Below are 22,361 nucleotides of genomic sequence, written 5' to 3' on the forward strand. Positions count from 1 at the left end.
GCAAAATCATACAATAGTGGGATGGGATTTATTTAAATACAGCTCATCAAATGCTGATTTAAAGAATTAAGTAACTTATTATTTCAAACCATTAGTGATACTTAAGATAGTGAAGTGTATACTGAACAAAAAGCCCAAGCGAAGATTCATAACGCCTCAGTTTTTCAGTTTTTTATAGTCATGTCGTAGTAAAACTGCTTGTTTTTATCAGTCTTACTAAGCAGGGCTTTTCCTCTGTTTGAAAGGGTTTTGTGGCTCTGGGCACTGAGACAACTGACTTTTGTTGATTGATATATCAGGCCATTTATTGGATGTAAGATCTGTTGCCAGTGTTTTCCCCAGGGTATTGGATTATGATTAAAAAAAAAAAAAAAGCCTTCAGTTTCCTGTTTACTCCGCCATTATGCTTTGATAGTGATTTAGCATTTGTTTTTTTATTTGTGTGTTTTGTTTTTGAGATGCGGCATGATGGCAGGGCAGGTAATGACTGGACCCCTGGCTCCCCTCAGCGAAAGGCCCGCGGCAGTTCAGCTGAGCTCTTTGTTAGCAGATAGCATGCAAAGCCGTAGCTCTGGCTCAGCTGCAAGGACGAGCCTGAGTCTTAAAAATAAGAACTGTTTCCTGCTTTAGACATGCCAGCTGCTCAAAATAACAAGGCACTTAATGAGAGATCCAGCACCACACTGCAGTCCGAAGCATCAGCTTATTTTTGCCCTCAAACATCTTCTGTATCTCTGCTCTATTTATACTGCCAGACAAGGAATTTAGATCAGCAACCATCTGTACTGCACACTAAATGCTCGCAACATACATGTTAACGGTGTAAACACAAAGTGCGCGTCATGTTTACTCACAACTGGCTAATCAGGGATAAAATCTACACCTAAGTAGTTGATCTGGGGTGAGTGCCATGCTGGGATAAACTGAGCATCTCCTTTGGATCCTTTTGACACATTGTACAATGATGGCGCCAAAGGTTCTCCAGTACCAAACATGGTTTTATGATGAGAAAAATCTGCAAAAAGTGGGTAACTTCACCACTGTCTCCTGTGTTCCAGTAATTTATGTTTCAGTATTTACATACAGTTTTATGCTTTCTGGGCCTAATGAAAAGGTAAATGGGATGATTTGCATATAATTCTTAACATGCAAATACGACTATTGATTAATTCAGGCCTTTCAAGGTAAACATTTTTTCTCACAGTAGATTCTGTTACAGAAATCTACATTCATTCATAAACATTCATTTTAATATCACATCTGAGGAAAAGTGAATGTTATTAGCTTTATTCAGTGACACCAACAAGCCCCTCTAGGGTTGGCCTAACTTGGTTAGGTAAGGTAAGGTAAGGTTTAAGAATAGCCAAAGCATTAATATTCAGCTGTATAATGTTTAAAATGTTCCTCTCACTTTTTAGTTCAAATCATCAGTCACTCAATTTATGTGCTCCTGGGGTAAATTTGGATTACATGGAAATGTTGAGATGTTCTTTAAAAAGAAAGGCCAGCATTAACCTGCATGATGACTTATGGTGATTATGTTTTACTATATGCATCACATGTAACTGTGATGTCGCTTGAAATGTTCATGTATCTCCCTTCAGGGTGGGAATACTGCTTATGTGGCCTGAAGAGAAAAAAAAACAGTCATCCAACATCTCAAATTAAGGCTTTGATTGCCACGCTAACCGCCACCCAGGCTAATGAGAGGCACATTGCTTATAGAAATAAACACTTTGGGGACAGTGGTGGGGCAATGCTGCAGTGGGAGTGTGGTCACAGGCCATGAGTCACCCAATCCCCTCTTGGCTGCCTCTCCACGGGGAGGAATTTAGGCATGGGGCAGGCTACTTGTCGCACCCTTGTGCTAAAAACAAATTTGGGACCTGTCATTCATAAATCTCTTGTTTACCACTTTCTAGAGACACTCAGAGCACCTTCCACCAATAAGGAAGCGCCTCACTTTCACATGGAATAAAGCTTTTGATATCAAGGGTCTTGATCGCCAGTGGCACTACAGGAACAGTGAACCAGAGGTGGCAGGCTTTTCTTTTATGAGTGATCATTTCAGAAGTATAAACGCAACACTGCGCTTTTATTTTTGCCCCCTGTTAAATTGAGCAGGCGGCCTCACAACTGTGACAGTCTTTCGCACATTGTCTATATTAAGACCCTGCTCAGAAAAGCATTTATATTTAGCCCTAGTTACTGGTGCTTCCGTATTCTCCTTTGCCGAGACAGTATTTTTGTAACAGAGAAACAGCAGATTTCAGTCTTGGTAGTTTCAAGGTGCATTTTACTTCATATATCACCTGTACATCTAAGACAGTAGATGCCAAGGACGTGGCGCACGAACAATGGCGATACACCTTTAGGACCTTATGATATCACCTCCTTCCATCCAACGTTATTCTTGCAGATGCAGTCGACGGAGAATGGACAAGAATAGAACAGGCACATGAGGCTATTGTGGTTTTCCTCAAGGGCTATTTCATACAACCTTGGTTATCAAAGGTAGCCCAAGTTTTCACAGTCCTCTTTCTCCTCCCCCTTCACTTCCTGTTTAACCACTGTCTGAGTTTTTCTGGTGGAGGCTCAGCTTGATGTGATGATCAAAGTGTAGCTCCTTAATGCCAGCCACAGTGAGGGTACAGAATGAAATATGAGATTAATTAGATATCACAGTGGTGAGTTATCCCAGGCAGCAGGTGTTTTTGTTGCTATATATAGGTCCATTAGGCAAAAAGTAGCACCAAGAATTGTCTGATTCTCTGAGCGCTTCAATGGTTCACAGGTTCACGGCTGCCCCTGGAACAGCGCCTGCTACAAAAGAGTCCTTTGTCAAATACTTACAAGCTAAGATAAATATTTCATGTCAGGAGAGAAGGAGTCGGTTCTACAGGTGCCTGTTCTCTCTGCCTGCCAAGCTGTTGTCCTCCTCTGTCACTTGATTGGAGCTGTTTTTAGAAAAATTGCAGCACAGGAGTCCCCTCTAGCTGTCTTCACTCTTTGAACAGGTTTTAAGACATCCTATCACTTATCACTGAATCTACAGAGAACAAGTGTTTTGGAGGGTTTTGTTTTGTTTCTGGCTCTGCTGGGGACTCCTTTCTTATATAAGAGCTGAAAAGCTGATATAATAGTCAACATGTCATATTGCCACTGTAGGCAGGAGATGACATGCAGTGAGATTCGATATCTGCAGGATGGGGAGACATAATTACGTCGCCAGCGTTGCCATGGCAGCGGCAAGTTAGGGTGGTGGATACTAGGGTGTGGGGGTTGTTACAGACCAGGATTGCGCCACTTGCTTTTATGTTTCTATTTATAATCATCACCGCGGCACACACATGGAATGGTGGCAATGAAAAACAGACTACATGACAAAACAGGCACCAGTGAGCATCAGGAGGGCACTGCTTCTTAATTGATGGCTACTGTAGATCGAAGCTGTTTCTTTTGGCAGCTTTAAACCCATTTGTATCGTTATTTTATTGTAGTTTATGGGGATAAATGCATGTCAGGACCAACACAAGATTATTTATCTGAACACATAAAGTGTAACGTGTCACTTTTCTGTCATGCTTCATAAGAACAGGTGGTATAGAAACACTGAATGTATTTGTTCTCTTAAATGTGACCCTTGAGAAGATTAAGGCAATGAATGCACTCAATAAATCTCCCACCAGCCACTGGAATTTTAAGTAGGTTTGAATATTTCTCTGGTCTCAAAATGGATGAGACATTATACAGTCTAGACAATGCGTATCCTTCCTTGAATGTCATGCCATGTTCAGCATAAGGAACATGTCCTTTCCGGTGTCCAAGGATTGGACGCTTTTATTGAATCACTGGCCAGACATGTTATTGTTCTAAATACCTTGATCAATATTTGAAATTGGTTCAAATTTATGATTCTTAAAAAAGAAATATGGGAAAAAAGAAAAATGTTGTGCAGTTACTAATCATACTCTCTGGGATAGGATGATGAAGTAGCCTTGTCTCCTATGTTCTTAAATGGAAATCGATTTTCTCCATGGAACAGGCTATATATAGTGCTTGGAGACCGAAGGGATGCCCTCGCAGTTTGTATCTGGCAATTATTTCTAATAGAGGTAGTTGTCAAATACAAAAGCAGTTCTTACATTTGTACATGTTGCAACAACTGCACTAAAGAAGAGAGGTGGAAATGTGAAGCTGTCATGATTTCAAAAACATCCGGTTTGCTAACTACTTTGTCTTAAATCATTGATGTGAGGAAGAGATCCCTGCTGGCTGTTCTGGTACAGACAGGGAGAAGGGCTCGCTTTATTTATTTATTAAAAAGGGGAAGGATAGGATTTATGTAAATACTTAAATGACCACTTTAACATTCTGTGCCAAGTGTCCATAGACAGTGTTATGCAGCTGCTCCCAGTGGATTCTACACTGACAGATGTGATCTTGTGTTTGTTTGTAGAAACTATGATAATTGCAGAAGATGCTTACAGAAGGGGAAGATTTACTTCTTTCTCAGCCCTCTTTTACTTTTCCCCCATTCCTAATTTTTTCACTTTTAAAAAGTTTAGTTTTTCTTGTATTGCATCAATATGCAATATAAAATACAAATATACTTTACATCTCTGATTTCCTGATTGAAATTGGCAAAAATACAACTATGCACTGACAAATGTCTTTTTATCTTTATCCCTGCTGCATTTCCGTCTGTGGACTTCAGTGGACATTAAATCAGATGTGCCGTTGGCTGTGGAGCCTTTATCACCTTTGGACCTGCGCACAGATCTGAGGATGTTGGGTCCAGGCTCAGACCCAGGACTGTGGGAGAGGCAACTGCAGCAGGAGCTGCTCCTCATTCAGAAGCAGCAACAGATCCAGAAGCAGCTACTAATCAGTGAGTTCCAGAAGCAGCATGAGAAGTTGACCCGTCAGCACCAGGCTCAGCTCCAGGAGCACCTCAAGGTCAGTGTTGCACTAAAGCGTTGTATAGAGGACAGCACAGAAACACAACACGGCACCTTAATCAAAAAAACAAACAAACAAAATAAAAACCCAACAAAAAAAAAAAAAAACAGCGGCGCACAACACAGCATGGTACAGTGCAGATCATTAGAGAACATTATAACTCAGGACAACATTACAGAGCACAAAAAAGAAGAAACGACTCAGCACAGCAAGGCAGGGTGTTGAGCAATAGATTATAGCACAGCACGAGTTTTGTTTTGATAGTCAAGTACAGAATAGGCCATCACAGGCAAATAGAAACTACAGAAGTTCATAGAAGCCACTTTTTGTTTAAAAATATCCTGTCTTCATCAGTGTGCTGTCTTCATGCTGACATGAGGCTTGTGTTTTTCTCAGCTCCAGCAGGAGCTCCAGGCTATGAAACAGCAGCAGGAACTTGCAGAGAAGGAGCGTCGTCTGGAGCAGCAGCAGCAGCAGAACCAGCAGGAGAAGGAAGAGGAGAGGCTTCGGCGAGAGCAGCATGTTTCCAGCCTGAGCCTCAGGAGCAAGGAGCGTTCCAGAGAGAGTAAGAGCTCAACACCACCGTCATCACCATCTCTGCACCACCAGGGCCCAAATTAATATTAGGGCCCAATAATTTTGACAGCCTCAGGCAAAAGCAAGCAGGCCCTGAAATCTTAACCCTCAACCTTTTCATTCACTTTTGAATGCATTGTCTTAGAGTGGGGCCTACACTAAATGTGTACGTAAATGCTGGATAGGAATAGTTTTCTGTAGCTGAATGCTGCACCGACTGAGAGCTAGGCTATCTATAGCATTATAAATATTATGATTTTGCCAAAATTCATATGTCCTTTTGCTGAATGAAGAATATTGATAGGCTTGGCAGTTGATTAAGTTCGTTTGAGTTTAATTGTATGGGCATGCTGCAAACACACACACACACACAAAAACCAACCAATATAACATTGGACCATTTTTATTGGCTCATGCTGTTTCATGCATCAATATTTTAGCGAAGAATATTCCCTTTGAGTTATGTGTTGGGGTTACAATCAACATCCACAATAGCCTTTGTACAACAGAATCTACATATAATTCATAATCTGTCATGAAATTATATTGCACTGTGATTAAAACAGGGGTTGTTTTTAATTTCTGTATTTGTCATATGGCAGCCCTTTCAGACCACCTCTTCTTGTTGAACACCACCAATCGCACACTGAGTTGGATCACATCCAGAAGTACAGCTTTGCTCTTTAACTGCAAATTGCAAGTTTGAAATAAATTTTATCATCAGAAAGAGAGAAGTATCTATCAATGTGAGGGTGACGATAACAGAGTATTTAGCAAGTAGATTCACGTGATGACACAAGGTTGGCCAGTGACATTTTGGCTTAGAATGTAAGAGAGCAGATCTTTCAATAGCACATTGAAAATAGCTTGGGATATAGTGTTTCATATCTGTTTTTACTTTATATCTAATAATAAACTAGATTTATGACTTTGTGAGGTCAGGTAATTTGAAACTGTGCCCTGCAACTGTAACCCTCCAGTGGGAAAGCAAATCCCTCACCAGTATGAAACTAATATAGACCACTAGAGGGAGACCTCCCTACATAAGTTGTGGGTGCTCAGGGAGATCGAGCAAACTGAATTAGGAGAGGTTATTAAAAAAATATAAACAAAGGTAATTTAGAACTTTTTAAAATGCCAGCAGTAATTTTAGGAAAACATATGAGGGTTAAAGTTAGATTTAGAATAATACCTGGGCAATAATGCATCTTGAGTGTTAGCCCTAGGGTGACCCCAATCCCTTTGGTTCTGCCTGTTGGTCTTACAGGTGCAGTGGCAAGTACCGAGGTCAAGCAGAAACTCCAAGAGTTTCTGTTGAGCAAATCAGCCAAAGACCCTGCCAGTAATGGTGCCACTCACTCTTTCATCCATCACCCGAAACTCTGGTACACGTAAGTCTTTTTTTTTTTTTTTTTTCCAGAGTGAGATACAATTACAAATACTATATTTAAATCCCATTGGAACATAATTTTAGTAACTTTTCACATCCTTTCAATAATTTTTGTCATCAGGTCTTCTCACCACACATCACTGGACCAAAGCTCTCCACCTCTGGGTGGCACATCTCCCAACTGCCAATATACTCTCCCATCGCCCATAGAGAGCAAGGATGACTTCCCCTTGAGGAAGACAGGTCTGTTAATTTGCACACACATAAACAAACACAGTGCAGATATGAAACTGCTATTACAGATCCATACATGCATACGAAAATCTGCACCAGCAAACAGCTCGATGAAGAGATATCGCTGTGGGTGTTCTAGATGCTGCCCTGTATTAGTCATTATTAGTCATTTTCCATTTACTGTGCTGGGTTATTAATACAGTGAGTGTCTTTTTGACCCTTGTCAATCAATCTACCCAGTGAGTATTTCCTGAGGTTACTCCTGACCTGCTAATGACATTAGTTAGGCTCATTATGACCCCTGCCCCCTCCTCATTCCTCCAGGGCTCAACAAAAAACTTTCACAGGAGGTGACACATGCCAGAAAAGTAGTTTAAACCTTCCTTGTTCCTATTTGACTTATCCTAAAATGTATTAGGCAACAACAGACTTTAATTGCATGTTTTCACTTTGCAAGTTTAAATTTTAATTACAGTTATTTGTACTGAAATTACCTTGCCATTATTTAAAAGGGACCACAGTTGTCCCTATGTTAAAATAATAAACCAAGTTCCAGGGCCTCTTCCAGTGATAAATTAGAAAATTAAAGCTGATTAATTTCTCCTGAGTTATGGGCTTTAAAAACTATTTTGAAAAGACGTAGGTCTCCTCTAGAAAGGCAGCTCAGGTTTGTTGATTTAAAGTTTGAGGAACCCTTTGGGAATTGCTGTATAAATAGGAATAATTCCTGCCTTTCGTGGTTTGCACAAGCACCAGTGCTCGCCAAGCTAAAAACTTCATAATTCGGCAATGAGGTCACCAAATTACATTATGTTCTTTTCCCTTCTGTGTCTCTTTTAATTACATTGGAAAACAATTATACTTGTTGAGTTATAACCACAGGCCTGTCATGTTGCATGTATACACAATTTAGAGATCAGGCAAAGGAATTATATCTTGTAAAATAAAGTAACTACATGCTGAGAATACATGTTAGAGAGGTAAATGAAAGCGTTGAGAGCTTTCATTTATTGTAATCTCTTTGAATTGTACCATTCTTGTAACAGAGAAATCTTTTTTCTAAATATGTAATTACATCTATGATACATGAGTGAGTTAAGACCCACAAGCTAAGGAATTGCCTTACAAGTACAAGTTTAAGACAGAGACTGTAGCGTTGTTTACTCTTCACTATGAATGCAGAGAGGCAGGTTTAAACAAATCATTGGACAGATAGAATTTCTGTCCTTCTGCTGCTCCAACACGCCATTTTCATGCTTTCATCTGTGATTAAATCCTCCATGCACTGATGAAACTATTTCTTGCTCTTTGGATTCCTGAATCTATATGTGGTCATTTCCTGCTCAGGCCTTCCTCCCCCACTTCCTGTCTGTCTTCATTAGAGTCCTTTGAGGGCTTGGCACGCGAGGGGGACACACAAAGGTGGTGTTGTTCCTCAAGCCACTGGCTGTCACTGATAGCTGATTGGCAGGTGTTAGTGAGTTAGGACGGGCAGGCAGAATGAACCTCATTGGACTGTTTACTTTAGCAAAGATAGCTCTCTCAAAAGAAAGTGGAGATGACTCAAACGCAACACGTTAGACTCCCACTGCTTCATTTGGCTGGAGGGCAAAAGATCTTCTTTTTCTGGTCAAGTTTGAGGTTGACACTGAGGTTTATGATCTGCACATCATATTCTGTATATTTTCCTTAACCCTAACCCTTTTCTAAAGTTTAGCAACAACAACTTGTGTATTGTAAAGTTTAATCAAGTAAGCTTAATGTTTTTACATTCTCTGTCCTGGAAATAGGAATTAGTGAGTGCATGTTTTTCTTGTCCCACTCACTTCAGGTTTTGAAAGCTTTTTTCCGTACTTTAATCCATGTTTTCCATCTGAAATACTATTTAGTATGCACATGCAGAGGACAATATAGCCGCCCTGCAAAAGGCAGAAATATGTCATCTACAGGGAACTATGTACCAGCACAGAAAATAACCTGGAAAAAAAAGAACAGTTGTGTTGATCTTGCTTTCATTTCCCTTAACCAAAAAATTATTTCACATTATTAACATGTTTGCTTATATTTATGATCTTTGTTTCACTTCCAGCAACTAGAATAGACTGGACCACGGGCATTTTGTAGTTTGTGCCAAGAATAGTTGCAGCTTAGCAGCGAGAAGTGCAACAGCCTCTTCGGTCTTGACCTAGTTACCAAATGTGTGCATTCAGCAGGTGCAGAAAAGATTTTCAAAAATAATCCTACAAAAGTAAAATTGTGAAGCCCAAAGCATTTCAAAGAAGATCTTATGTATAGACTCCCTATGTTAAGAATATAATAAGATAAGAAGTGAACTTGCTGAGCTTCTGACAAAGAATATCTAAGCACTGAAGAACTCAACTGAGCTTTGGTTAAAAATGCTAAAGGGACAGCGACCGGTGAGCATTAATTCATCCATTTCAGCCTGAGTTCATGTGAGAATACAAGGCAAAATGCACAGCACGGCTCCTTATGTACAGAATACACACTGCAGCTCTCCACATAGCCATCCCTCCAGATACAGGATATAATGGATGCAGACACTCATGATGGCAGCATAGGTAAAAGTCTCATTAAAGGGAGATAACACAACACATGCCACAAGCCCTGCAGCAAGCCGTTTAAACGCACTAAGGTGATTGAGTTATAACAATGTAATATTACAGGCATTACTGTATCTTTTTATGCACTCTGCAGTCAGAGCAGCAATGACCCAGGTGTGCACATTATGCTTTGCCACTGCCATCATTGCCTCCTATTGCACTGTGCACCAGGGCATTTTTTTCCATGGAGACCAGTGAGAAAGTGTTTGTTCCTGTGCTGCTGTCTGGCGTTCCCGTGGCGACCAATTGGGATGCGTAGCTTGGTGGCAGCAGTGTGTAAAAATAGAAAGCAATCAAGGCAGCAGGGCGTGAAGCAGATTCATATGACTCCCAACAGCGTTTTCTCTCCATTTATCTTTCCTACCTCCTTTCTTCCTCCCTCGCTCTCTTTCATTCTACCTCACACCCACAGGATTAGAGGTCTGTGCCATGTATTAGGGAAGAGGGTTTTGCTGCTTTTGACAAAATCCAGAAATAGCAGCATCTGGCCCACTCTCCTAGCTGTGCCCCCATCCCCGTTCCCTCTCCTCCTCCCTGCAGTGTGCCCACGTCATAGCCCCACTTCCGTAGGTATAGCTGTATGTTGCACACATTGCAAAGACCTATTTAATTATTGATCTGGGCTAAATAATTGAAACAGGTTGGCTATTGTGTAACGGTTTACATAACTTCAGTACAGTTTTGTGCTCTGGCTTTCGTACTAAAAGACTAGCTTATCTATTCTGCTGTAGAATTTCATATCCAAAGGGTTGGTGGGAAGTCCATATGAGACGTGTTGACCTAGTGAATCACTGCCACTGTGACTCGACGGGGACACGACTCAACAGTCAGACACAAAAGCATTTGCATACATTTATAAAATGAGTGATGCTTCAAATGTTGATAATTAATTCCTCGATTCAACCCCCAGGTTTTATTAAATTCTTCGCACTATGTTTCCTTTGCTTGTACTTAAAATGGTGTTTTTGGACTAAACAGAGGTCCTTTTTTATCAGATGTCTGAGCTGCACATATAGGGACATGTCCTGGTTTCTTATATGCATTATTCATTGAGTACAGGACGCCCAGGTCTTTACGTATGATAGCTATTTAAGTAATAACATTTTATTACTTTTTCATTTAAAGACAATAAAAAACAAACTAATCTCCAGAATCACAGTTCTTTGGCACTGCTGACCTCCTGCTTATGTTTTTGGTGATTGGGTTTTTTTTGTTGGCCCTTTAGAAACAACAGCATAGGCAAAATTTCACTGTCATTAAACTTGTTTTGGTGCTTCAAGGATGGCAATTATCAGCTGTGTGTAATGTTAATGTGTTGTTGAATGTTTCTAGAAAGGACTCAGTGAATTTACTCTGATTAAATAAGAAAAAAAAAAGGATTATCCACTGCTATGCATCCAGTCTGTTAGACAAAATACCCGTAATTGATATTTGTTCTTAAATACCTGTCAAAAAGTATTGAAGGAATATGTCCATTGTGAAGAATATTTTGTCAGCTTTGTCAGCTAACTCTGGATCAGTTCAGGCCAGACTGTGTGTGATTGTGTGTTTCTTCAGAGTAGTGTGTTCGGATCGTGTATTTGGGTATCTCTGTTTTGCATTAGGAGGAGGGGGAGTGGGGAGAGCCTGAAACATCTGCCATGTTTTTATGTTAGTTTAACTGTTGCTACTGTATCAGACTGTGGTCACCAGGGCGGCAGGTAGCGGACTATTTCACTTAGCGTGTTGCTCAACCTAATTTAGTCCAGATGAGGTGGAAATGGGCCCAATCCTGAGTCATTTAATTTATCTGAAACCTGCTCTGAATTTCACTGAAACTAAAATTGTAACATGTCAAAGCATGGCAACATTGCTTATTTTTTTTTTACTGAGGGCATATTTTAGTTTCCTCTCATTCTGTGATGCTACTATTTTCCTTGATAAAGTTCATTTCATTCAGGCTGTAGAAAAGCATCCTGTTTGACTAAGTAGCCTTGTCAGTCTCTTCCCCTTTCATGGGAATGCGGTCTCAGACTTTTGGACCTGGCTATTTAATTCTACTGTGAATTGAGAGTTACACAAAAAATATAAAGTATTTATATCTGTTCCTTATTCTTTAGCCTCTGAGCCTAACCTGAAGGTACGATCCAGACTGAAGCAGAAGGTTGCGGAGAGGAGGAGCAGTCCAATGCTAAAAAGAAGAGAGGGAAACATAATGACTCCTTATAAGAAGAGAGCACTGGAGCTAATGGGTGTGTAGTTACAGGTTACATTTAAATTTTTTCAACATTCATTTACAACATTTTTCTGTAATAGCATGCACAAAAATGTCTATATACTATTATCAGGTATTTAAAAAAAAAAAAAAACACTGGCCATAATACAAGCCTTTATACTGGTTTTATTGTTAGATTGTTGATAATAATGAGCAGTTTTACAATGCAGTGGCATATAATGGTCAATACACATGCATTACTGTACGCATAAGACCATTGTGCGGCTGTCATACCAAGTCGCCTCTGTGTATGTGTGTTGAGCATAGAGTGAGTATACATACTATGTGTCTAACTCATTGATGTTTCCTAGACTCTACACCAACTAACAGTGCTCCTGGCTCTGGCCCCAGCTCTCCCATAGGGGCCTCCAGTGCCTTGGGGGCTGAAAATGGACCCTCCTCTCTGCCTACTACCACAAAAACTGAGGTATGTTAAATAAATCAAATCATAAATCATAAAATTCTGAATGATTTGCACTTCTGAGGTTGTTCTGTATGGAAATCATGTGGATATCAAAACTTTGATGTCAGGGCACTAAATGCCTTTGTGCCCTTTTGCTTGCAGCTACAAACACAGCCAGTTGTCCTCTCTCTGTTGCACTCCAATGAAAATGGTTCCCCACGCTGACATTAAAGAGGCACAGCTTGACACGCGTATCTGATAAAAAAAAAAAAAGAAGGGACTTCTGAACGCTCTCATCGAAAAAACACAATAGATATTGAAATGCTGTTAAGTTTTATATCCAAAATTTTTTAGAGATACTTTACAATCTGTCTTTTGTTTTACAAGAACAAAACAAAACTCCCATCTTTGCTTTAACTGTAAGGTTGCAGTTGGCTTATAATGGTGTTTCTGTCACTGACCTGGCTTCGTGCCTGCACTGAGTTGTTCTGAGGCGTTTCCCAATAGATTCATGGCTGAGTTACTGACCAGAGCCCCCGCTGGACCAATCTCACAAAGCAGGCCATTATAGAGGGTGGCAGATATGACACATCTCTGAACAATCTTAATAGAACAGCTGTGTTTTTCTGAAGTATCACTGTTTACTCTCCCAGGGACCTCCAGTGACACAGAGAATGCAGAGACGCCTTGACATTGGGCTGAAGGTCAGGGCTTAAGGAGACAGACGAACTGTGGAGTTTAATTGATATCCCAGGCACTAGTAGCCAAAGACACACACATGCTAACAACATAAACACACAGGATTGCTTTTGTATCAGCTCAAGCTGAGACTCTCATGAAAGTCATTGGTGGACTGTGGGGCTGCCCGTAGACCTCATGCCTGTTGCAAAAGCAAGGCGTGTTTGTGCACCGTTACATTCGGTATCCTTTTTCACAGGGAACGTGTCCCTCGGGTCAAATATGGCCCGGATATCCACACGCAGGTCACTGAGTACTGGTAGGGGTTGGAAGGATAAACATGGCTGTTCCAAAACCACATGCTGGTCCACTGCTCTGCTGGGTACAGGAAGTATGCCCCAGTGCTGATGTTCTCTGAGAGAGTAGCCTGAGGGTGGGGACCAGCGAGTAAGGAAAGGCAGCAGGCAGGATTGTGTACTGAGAAACCAAGGGGGAGGTGGTGGATTTAGAGTCTGCGATGTTGTATAATATCATATCATCCTCACTGGTGTCATTCTGTGGAGCTCCAGGGAACTTTTGGTAACTGCCACACCTTTAAATCATCCATCACAGAAACTCATACCTTTCCATTCGCAAGGGGGACTTTTGTCCGTTATAGTGCATTAAGGTTCAGGCCACTGCACATGTTGCCTTTTGAAATTGTCTACAGTGGGATTTCTAAATCTGTCACCTCCTCATAAATCTCTCTGTTGTTTTCTGTGTTTTATGTAGAGATGGCCTTCGCAGCCCAGACTATTCCGACCTGAGGGCTCTGTGTCCATGCTGAGCTTGTACACATCACCCTCCTTACCCAACATCTCCTTGGGGCTTTCAACAGCATCGTCACCAATTAGTGTGAGTACATTTGCATTCATTCAATGACACTGAGCTTTTCCAATTAGTCTGTAAATTGCAAGATGCCAGTAGTGGCTGTCTGGATTCTCTGTATGACTGCACTTCTCTGACCTGTCGCCCCAAATAAAATAATAATAAATAATAGTGAATGTTGTTCTACAGTGTCTTGGTATGCTCTTATCTTCCCCTATTACCTCATTTATCAGAGCTTTAAAAGGTCCTAGGCCACTCAAGTGCAAATCCTGATAACGACGCTGATGGTATATCCTTTTAAGGCTTATTAGAACATTCCACAAAATGTTCATCAGCTGTAGGAACCCAAAACCAGTGATGCTCTCACTTTAGCATATCTTTGTTCACAAATGATGTTGTTAATGTTTGTACAAATGTTCTGAATAGAGGATGGGCGTACGGCACGTGTAATTTGATTTGTTGAATAACCATTGCTCATCTGTTCTTTCAGGCGGCCATAGGATTGAAAGACAGGTCAACAGAAATTAAGCACGGGCTGCCTGGGCATCTCCTGGGACCCGTGCCCCTTCAGACAAGCCTTGAGTCTAAGGTGAGCCCAAGTCACCAGGCTCTCCTTCAACACCTCCTCCAGAAGGAACAAATGAGGCAGCAGAAGATCCTCTCCACTGGTCAGTTTCCTCTCCTTGTTTTCAAAAATTATCTTAAAGATTTTAAATAATTTGAAACACAGTTTTAGGCCAAACACATACAAATGAATGAATATGAAAGGTTGTTTTTTTTTTGTTTGTTTGTTTGTTTTTTTAGGCCCAGGGCCGATGTCGTCCCACCCTCAATCCCCTCTGGCCATTAAGGATCGGCCCTCCAGCAGTCGCCCGAAACTACCAAAACATCGGCCCTTGAACCGGACCCAGTCAGCTCCACTGCCTCAGAACACACTGGCCCAACTTGTCATCCAGCAGCAACACCAGCACTTCCTGGAGAAACAGAAACAGTACCAGCAGCAGGTCCATATAAATAAGGTATTGTACTGTTCATCTATATTCAAGTCACAAGGGTTGATTTTGACTTTCAGATTACTTTTCACAGCATTCTGCATTCCTTTTTGGGTCTCGTGAGTTCTCATTTTTCAGCAGGGAGTCTGATTTAATCATTTTAAGCACACAAATGCTGATCTATTTTTAGCCTTTTGTAAAAGCATCTGTGGTCGCTCAAGTTTACAGACCTGGGCATTAGTCTGTCCCTCCCTGGAATCCTGTTTTTTTTTACGAAGTAAAGAACGTCTGCCTGACTTCAAATAGGGAAGAAATGCTTCCCCTGCACTAATTCTGTTATCATAGCTTAAGGCATCAGTGCTGTGCACATGCTAAGTCTGTGAAATTCAATTCAAGCTAAGTTCAAATGAAGGAAATGTGCCCAGAATACATTTTGTTCCTCTGTGGCAATATTTGTGTTTCTGTTAGCTGGCCGAGGTGACCTTGCTATACACAGAGTGTAATTATTCTGGTGAGGGACGCATGTGAGGTGGCAGACACTGTGAAAGGCAGCATTGTGTGAGCTCACATACTGATGTGTCCCAAAGCTCGGTCCTTAAAGAGAGAAACATAGAGCCGCTCCTACCTGGAAGTAATAAAAAGCTCAAAGCACCACAAGCATATACTGTGTTGTACAGTATAGATGTAAAGCCCAAAGACATTTAAACAGTAACCAACCTGCTTTAATGCTAGGCACTTAGATAACAATAATATCAGCTGTAGTTGAAATTGAAAAGCACTGAGCTTCAGAATAATTGTGGCATTGTGTCTATCTGTGTCTCAAATCAGACCCTGCTGTGATCATTCAGGCCAAAGAGATCGCAAGTAAAGCCTCTTTAAGTGGAGGTTATAAATGGCCACTAATCAGGGATGAGCCCTCAGTTTTTACTGAGAGAGAAATCCGAAACATTGCCCTAATTAATTTCCTAGCAGGGGCTTGGCTGGGGTTGTTTTTAAACGTCCTTCAGTGCCTGCAACAGTAGGGGGCCCTAATGGAAATTCACAAGAGCTTAGAGATTTTAGCATGAGCACTGAACATCGTTCATACCAAACAAAGGAGGTTAATTCTTATAGCTGATGGGAGATGCTGTAGACAATAAAGTTGTTGGTTACCAACTGTAAAGGGAAGGCACTTCTAAGCTTGTTCATGGAGCCCTCTTGTGGTAAGTACTGTCATCATGGCACCAATACAGTGAGTCCAACTGAGCAAAACTGGAAGACAGTGAAACAACCCTCTGCACAGTTAACATTTTAGGTCTCTTTCATTTGATACGAAGCAAAGCTGAAAATCAGAATGAGCAATTACACTCTATTTGGCTGAGTTTGATGTGCTGAATTTAATGCAGCAGTTTGCACTGTTGAGGCTGTCTTGAACAAACCTATAAAATAACGTGTGGTGTTACTTGGCTCCCGTTTGTTTGTTATGCTGCAGAACATAGTCAAAATTGACAGGAAAAGCATTAGGCAGTAATTTATCCATTTTTTTTTTAATCAAAGTTGCTGATAGGTGTTTGTAGTTATATGGGTTTAAATAAATGCCAACATGAAAATACTCACACGTGACATATGCATCCTAAGCCAGTGTTTCATTTCTCCAGATGTGTATTTATTGCAGCTTAGAGTTTTTACTTTCTCATAAAAATGACTGATGGGTGACTCATAAAGACTGTAAGATTACCACTTATTACTGATCTGACACATTTACATGATCAGAAATTACATACAAAAGACATTATTTCATTTCTCTGACAGTTTCACATGGAGACACCTACTTTTAAAGTAGCATAGTATTTGGATGGCTGGTTAGAAAATATGCAAAGGCACATCTCTCACCAGCCAGTGTTTACACGTGTTTTGGATGTGGTTATTATTGCAGTTTATATTCTTTGCTTCATTGGCTGCATGATATCATCACTGATGTATAGCCAATGTGTTTCACAGCTGTTGTCCAAGTCCATTGAGCAGTTACGTCAGCCCAGCGCACACCTGCAGGAGTCAGAGGAGGAGCAGGAGGAGCAGCAGCACGCAGGGCAGGCGGAGAGCATGCAGGAGGACAGGCTGCCCTCTGCAGGAGTCATCAGGAAGCACACACTCAGTAGTAGCAGCAGCAGCGGCTCCAGCAGCGAGCTGCCTGATGCTCACTGCAGGGTCATTAAGGTCAAGGAGGAGCCGGCTGATAGCGAGGATGAGGCTCTGACCAATCAGCGCCTAGAGCCAGAGCAGAGCACCTATCTTCACCAGGTCAAAGGGAGACTGGTGATAAGAGCAATGATCTGAGAAGGGAAGACGATGAGATCACACACAACATTTGCAGATAAACATTTCTCCGAATGTGCATCGACGTCCCCACACACACACACACACACACACACACACACACACACACACACACTCAGCAGCAATTGCACAGTAGGCCAGCTCTCCCTGTCACTCTCTTGTCCCACGCTCCAAGACTCTTTGTTTGTGACCTTTGTGTAGTGATCTCTGTAAAATATGTATGTTTCACTCTTGTGTATATAATATGAAGACATTTTAGACCGTTCTTTTTAAGAGCTGCTTTGGTCATTAAGTGACGAAGAGTTGTACATACATATGCCGTGGATTTAGCATCAAAGATGATTTCTAGAGGAAGGGTCAAACAGGTGTACAGCTTTGAAGAGCCAACTTGTGTTCCCACTGTGTACATTTTTGCCATAAAACATCTGAAAATGCTCCACTTAATCGTTGAGAATTATCACAACGTCCTGACAGTGTGTTAAGAGTTTTAAAACACTACATACTCTGTTGTCCTCCAAAAATCAGTGATGATGTCCCATGTTAACTGGTCTCAGAACTGAAATAATTAACATCTGCCCTAGAGAGAATGTATACTTCAATCCTAACAGGATGCTCCCTTTGGGCCAAACCTTTGCTCTGCCATTGGAATATGGTCCACTGCTCATATTGCAATTTGAAGGATAAGGCACTAAATTCCTGCTTAGGTGTGCAGGCATCTCCTAACACATCCAGACTCTCTCTGTCTGTCTCTCTCTCTCTCTCTTTTTCTGAGCTGTCCCAGAGCCAGGGCCCTGTGTTAAGCAGTGCTCTCCTCCCCTCTCTCCCTCTGGGTTCAAATCAAAGCTCAGGTCGGGTTCCTGCCCAGCTTTCAGCAGAGGAGTCAGACAGAGAGAAGGAGAGCGGGAGAGAGAGAGAGAGAGAGAGAGAGAGAGGGCTGGGCAGGAAATGCCTTCAAGAAGCCAGGAGTTGGAGTGATTCATGTGTGCAGGAATGTTGAGAGAGAGAGGAGGACCTAGGGTTGGAGGAGTCCAAGGGGCCAGGCTTGCGAGTTGATTTACTGTCAAGGCGAATTACAAAGTGAGTGGGGATATGGTTAAGGGAGTCCTTTTTTAAAGGGAATCGCTTCCTTCATATTCCCTAGTGGCATGGTTACCTCAATATGCAGGTTTGATGTTACTTTAATAAAAAAAAACCCTGGATGGGACCTTATTTCTTTTTTTTTTGTTTCAAACCTGCTTTCCCCTGAAAGTGCCCATTTCAACATGTATAGTCTGTCTTAAAGTGATCAATCAACTGTATTGCATAGCTGTAAAACTTCCTGTTTCATTTGTACCATTGACTAAATGTTTAAAAAAGAGAGAGAGAAAAAAAAAAAACGAAGAAGTTAGTATGAGGTTCTGTGTTTGGATTCATGTGAAAATCAAAACTGTCTGTCTTATACTGTACATTCAGATCGTCCAGTTTTAATGTTTTTAGTGTAAGTAAACACAATCGGAACAATGTGAGTCTTGTTCTCTTGCTCCTTTGATTTGGTTGTAACGAGAACCCCTTTGCTGTCAGTGGGGTTGGTGGTGGTGGGAGGGCTGGAGGGGGGTTGGCGGGTCCTGTGGTCTGTTCAAAACAGTTTGCAGTTTTCTTCTCTTTTTTTTTTTGCCTTGTGTGATAAACCCTTCTTTTTTTAAATAAAGTTCGTTTACCTCTGATTTTCGTGCATTATGCAGATTATTTGTGTGTTTTTGTCTCATTGTGAGTATACATGTAAAGGAAAGGAGGCAAAACACACCAAAAATTCTAAAAGGCTTTTTGAAAAAAAAAAACAACCTTATTTGTCTTGTAAATTCAAAAATAAATTCACATTATTTGGAAGTTAGCATCTCAACTAGATGGTTTATATCATTAGCTCAGATAGTTTTTCCCACACTAGGTCTTATAACCCAGCTCTTTATTTTTTGCCAATCTATGTAACCCTTTACAGGGAGCTTACGGGACTTTCAAAACATCTCTTTGATGTGAGCAAGTAAAGCTTCTTGTGGCAATATTTGAGCAGTCAAGATAAGGTGAGCTGTGAGTGGGTACTATATGACTTATGTGGATACTTTCGAACCAAGCTTAAGCAATTTCACAGCCAGCTTAGGTCATGGGACTGGCCTGATATGCTATACATGCAATGATGAGACTGGAAAAGTTCACTCACAGTCTAGCGTTGCTCTCTGCAAAACACCACAACGAGAGCCTCTTTCTAATTGCAAAAGTGACTCAATTATGACTGTACAAAGTTAGGAGGCATCCATGTGTGCACTCCATGGATTCAATGGCTAAAGTAAGACCTTTAATACATAGTAAATAAAAGCAGCATTTTTTTTATCTGTATTGGCACTCTTTCATGAGAGCATCTGAGGTATGTCACATAGATGCAGTGTTACTTTGCATTGAGAAATATTTGAGTCAAATTAGACACTGACTCTTTCTTAAGTAGGCCCCATTTGTCTTGTGCTTCAGGCCCTTGTGATTTTAAATGAGCTGTTACAAAGGGAGAAAAAATAACGAAGCCTAAATCCATCTGTACTGCCCCTCCCCAGCTGTGCGCAGGGGCCAGTTGTAAAAGCAAACAAGCATTTTTAAAGGTGTAAGGAAGTGAGGAAGACGTAAGCCCACCTATTTCCTCTAAATGGATTAAAGTGAAGTGAGGCCTCAGTTTTTATCACCAACAGTGTTATAAAAATAGACATTTGGATGCAGTTTGAAAGTACATACAAGAATAAGTAAAAGACGAAGGTGATGACAAATGCAGAGTTGAAAATCTCAAGGCGGCAACTCAAATGGCCTTATTTCTAATGCATGAGCACCAAAAAGAAATCACATTCTTACACTCCTGCCAAATAATGAAATAACGTCTCAGTGCTCTGAAGCCTTTGAGTAAGAACAGCACAGTCACAGTAAAATGCACTCTAAGCACTGCACTGCTGACAACAGTTAAAACCAAGGATTTATATAGATTCATAGCACATGAACTGGACCTAATAGCTTATCATACACACATCAGGCTTCATTTGCCCGGTCAGCTTTTTAATTTATGCTGATGTATTTGCCTTTGCAAAAATATATTTTGTAGTTGAGATAGAAAGTAGAAGAACATACACTTTTTAAATATAGGGAGAGGAGGTTTAACTAAATGTACAAATTAGCCAGAGCCTAAGGCAACCTCCTTACACTGAACTGGGGAGAGTCCTGCCCTCATTTGTAAAGGTGGATTTACAGAGCCAGATTGTTTCTGTTCACATCTGATGGAGAGAACTTCAATATGGAAAGTCCTGATTTGTTTTACCAGCCTGGTAAACTGTGGAGTAACAAATCAGTTCATGGAACACAGCTGTATATAAAGATAAACTGCGGTCAGCTGTTTGCTGTGATGAGAGTGATGTGATTATTGATAGACATCAAGTTAAAAGAGCCCTCACTTTATTATCGATATTCAACAACCCAATCACCTGTTTTGAGGATGGTGAACAGTTTTTTTCAGGCTTATTTAGAGTTATTTTATCTTTTACCTATTTTAATCTTTCATTGCTTTGGCATTTATTTCAGGTTCATGTTTCCACAGGGGACAAGCTTCTAAATGCTGTTTGGGATCACCTACAATGATGCAGAACAAACCGACGATGTGGGTTGATGTTACCAGCTGGACAAGGTACAACTGTCTCTCTCTGACTTTTGTTGTTTTCCTTTATGTCCATTATGTGTACAATGTTATGATAGGTTCTATAGGTCGTAATTATGTAGATGTTAACCTAGTTAGGCAACCTCATAATCCTCGGAGGTAATCACTCCCAGACAAGCAGTAAAATGTGCAAAGTTTAGGGGTTAGGTTTTTTTAGAGTAATAACAGGAGAACCACAAGGAGAATTCCCAGACTTAGATAAACTCACATGATAATGGATTTAAATTGCTAAAGTAGAGGCATGAAGTGCACCTGGCAGCCCTGGTCATCCTGACAAAGCAAAGTCAAAGTTTCCCAGTTAACACAAAGCAGCTGTAGAAACTCAACTCTCCACCTCTAATCAATAGATGTCAGCCCATGCCACTAAATACACGGTGATCCCTTCTTGACTTGGCTCCTCTTCAGGTGCTGAGTTTTCACCACCTCGCTAAGTTGAAGACAAAAACTGTGCTGACCTGCATCTGTGTTTTCTCCAGCCAAAAGCCCTGGACCCAGCTCAACAGATCCTGAATTTGACAATCAAGCCATACAGTCCAAAATATGATTGATGATAATGAAAACCCCAAAATGTTGTTGGAATAAAAGAGACACTACAACCGCCTGAAATCGCCCCCAGTGACTGAAAAAATTCATGTCTGACAGTCGCTCCTTTCAATTCCAAGACAGCTCCGGTGCAGTGGATCCTTTTGCTTGTTTCTTTCTTTCTTTTCTTTCTTTTTTTTGTTTTTTTTTTTGGAGGGGGGGGGGGGTGTTAGCAGATCAAAAAACAACTGATTAGCTCCAGCCTTGATCTGTTCTTTGTTTTTCATTTTTTTGGGGGTAAGTGGTGGTCTAAATCTAAAGTCAACAAATTTCTCTGCTTTGAAAATCAGTTTTTTAAAGCTGCAGTTTGCATATTTTGAATTGATCCAAAGCGTCAGCCATATTTTTTCCACTCTAGCCTAATGATGATCCAATCAGCACCTTTAGTTTCAGTGCGTCAGGCTGCATTACATTTACGGCACATCGCTAACAGGAATTTGAATGTGTTCGTGATGTTGAATCTCAGCTTTATTATCTTTTACTCAGTAAACTTTGTTTAATTCGTTTCTCACCATCATTTGTCAGATGAACTTCTACTATTTTAAGCCTTGCCCACCAAAGTTGAGGATGACAAAGGGCTAAAGCAGCACAAAAAGGAATTTTTCCAGCTTTCTTGTGCGTGCATGTCAAGATTTGTATGAATCTGGCATCTCACAGTACAACGTGGTGTTTTTCTTTCCATGTGCTGTTAACCATGCTTGAGGTGTAGGACAGTGCAGCACTGGCAGCAAACAGCAGAGACTGTTTTGTGTGTTGGTGTGAAAAAAA

At 40.9% G+C, this 22,361-nt stretch overlaps 1 protein-coding gene across 8 annotated transcripts in view; it reads left to right on the forward strand.

Annotated features, from left to right (window-relative positions):
* The window catches only part of hdac9b (histone deacetylase 9b), a 37,545-nt gene extending 18,847 nt beyond the window's left edge, over window positions 1-18,698 (forward strand). For 2 of the 8 annotated variants that reach the window (XM_029503326.1, XM_029503321.1), the window contains 10 exons: window positions 4,718-4,959; window positions 5,359-5,527; window positions 6,797-6,929; window positions 7,050-7,171; window positions 11,883-12,014; window positions 12,349-12,464; window positions 13,890-14,012; window positions 14,476-14,653; window positions 14,790-15,004; window positions 16,958-18,698. In XM_029503326.1, coding sequence (XP_029359186.1) covers window positions 4,789-4,959; window positions 5,359-5,527; window positions 6,797-6,929; window positions 7,050-7,171; window positions 11,883-12,014; window positions 12,349-12,464; window positions 13,890-14,012; window positions 14,476-14,653; window positions 14,790-15,004; window positions 16,958-17,293 — 1,695 coding nt within the window. In that variant the 5' untranslated portion in view covers window positions 4,718-4,788 and the 3' untranslated portion in view covers window positions 17,294-18,698. Of the gene's footprint in view, window positions 1-4,717; window positions 4,960-5,358; window positions 5,573-6,796; window positions 6,930-7,049; window positions 7,172-11,882; window positions 12,015-12,348; window positions 12,465-13,889; window positions 14,013-14,475; window positions 14,654-14,789; window positions 15,005-16,957 lie in introns of all 8 variants that reach the window. The other 6 variants (XM_029503325.1, XM_029503324.1, XM_029503323.1 and 3 more) reach the window with 6 other exon arrangements.
* Window positions 18,699-22,361: the final 3,663 nt, after the last annotated feature.

The sequence above is a fragment of the Echeneis naucrates genome, chromosome 6, assembly GCF_900963305.1.
Source record: "Echeneis naucrates chromosome 6, fEcheNa1.1, whole genome shotgun sequence".
Lineage (NCBI taxonomy): Eukaryota > Metazoa > Chordata > Actinopteri > Carangiformes > Echeneidae > Echeneis > Echeneis naucrates.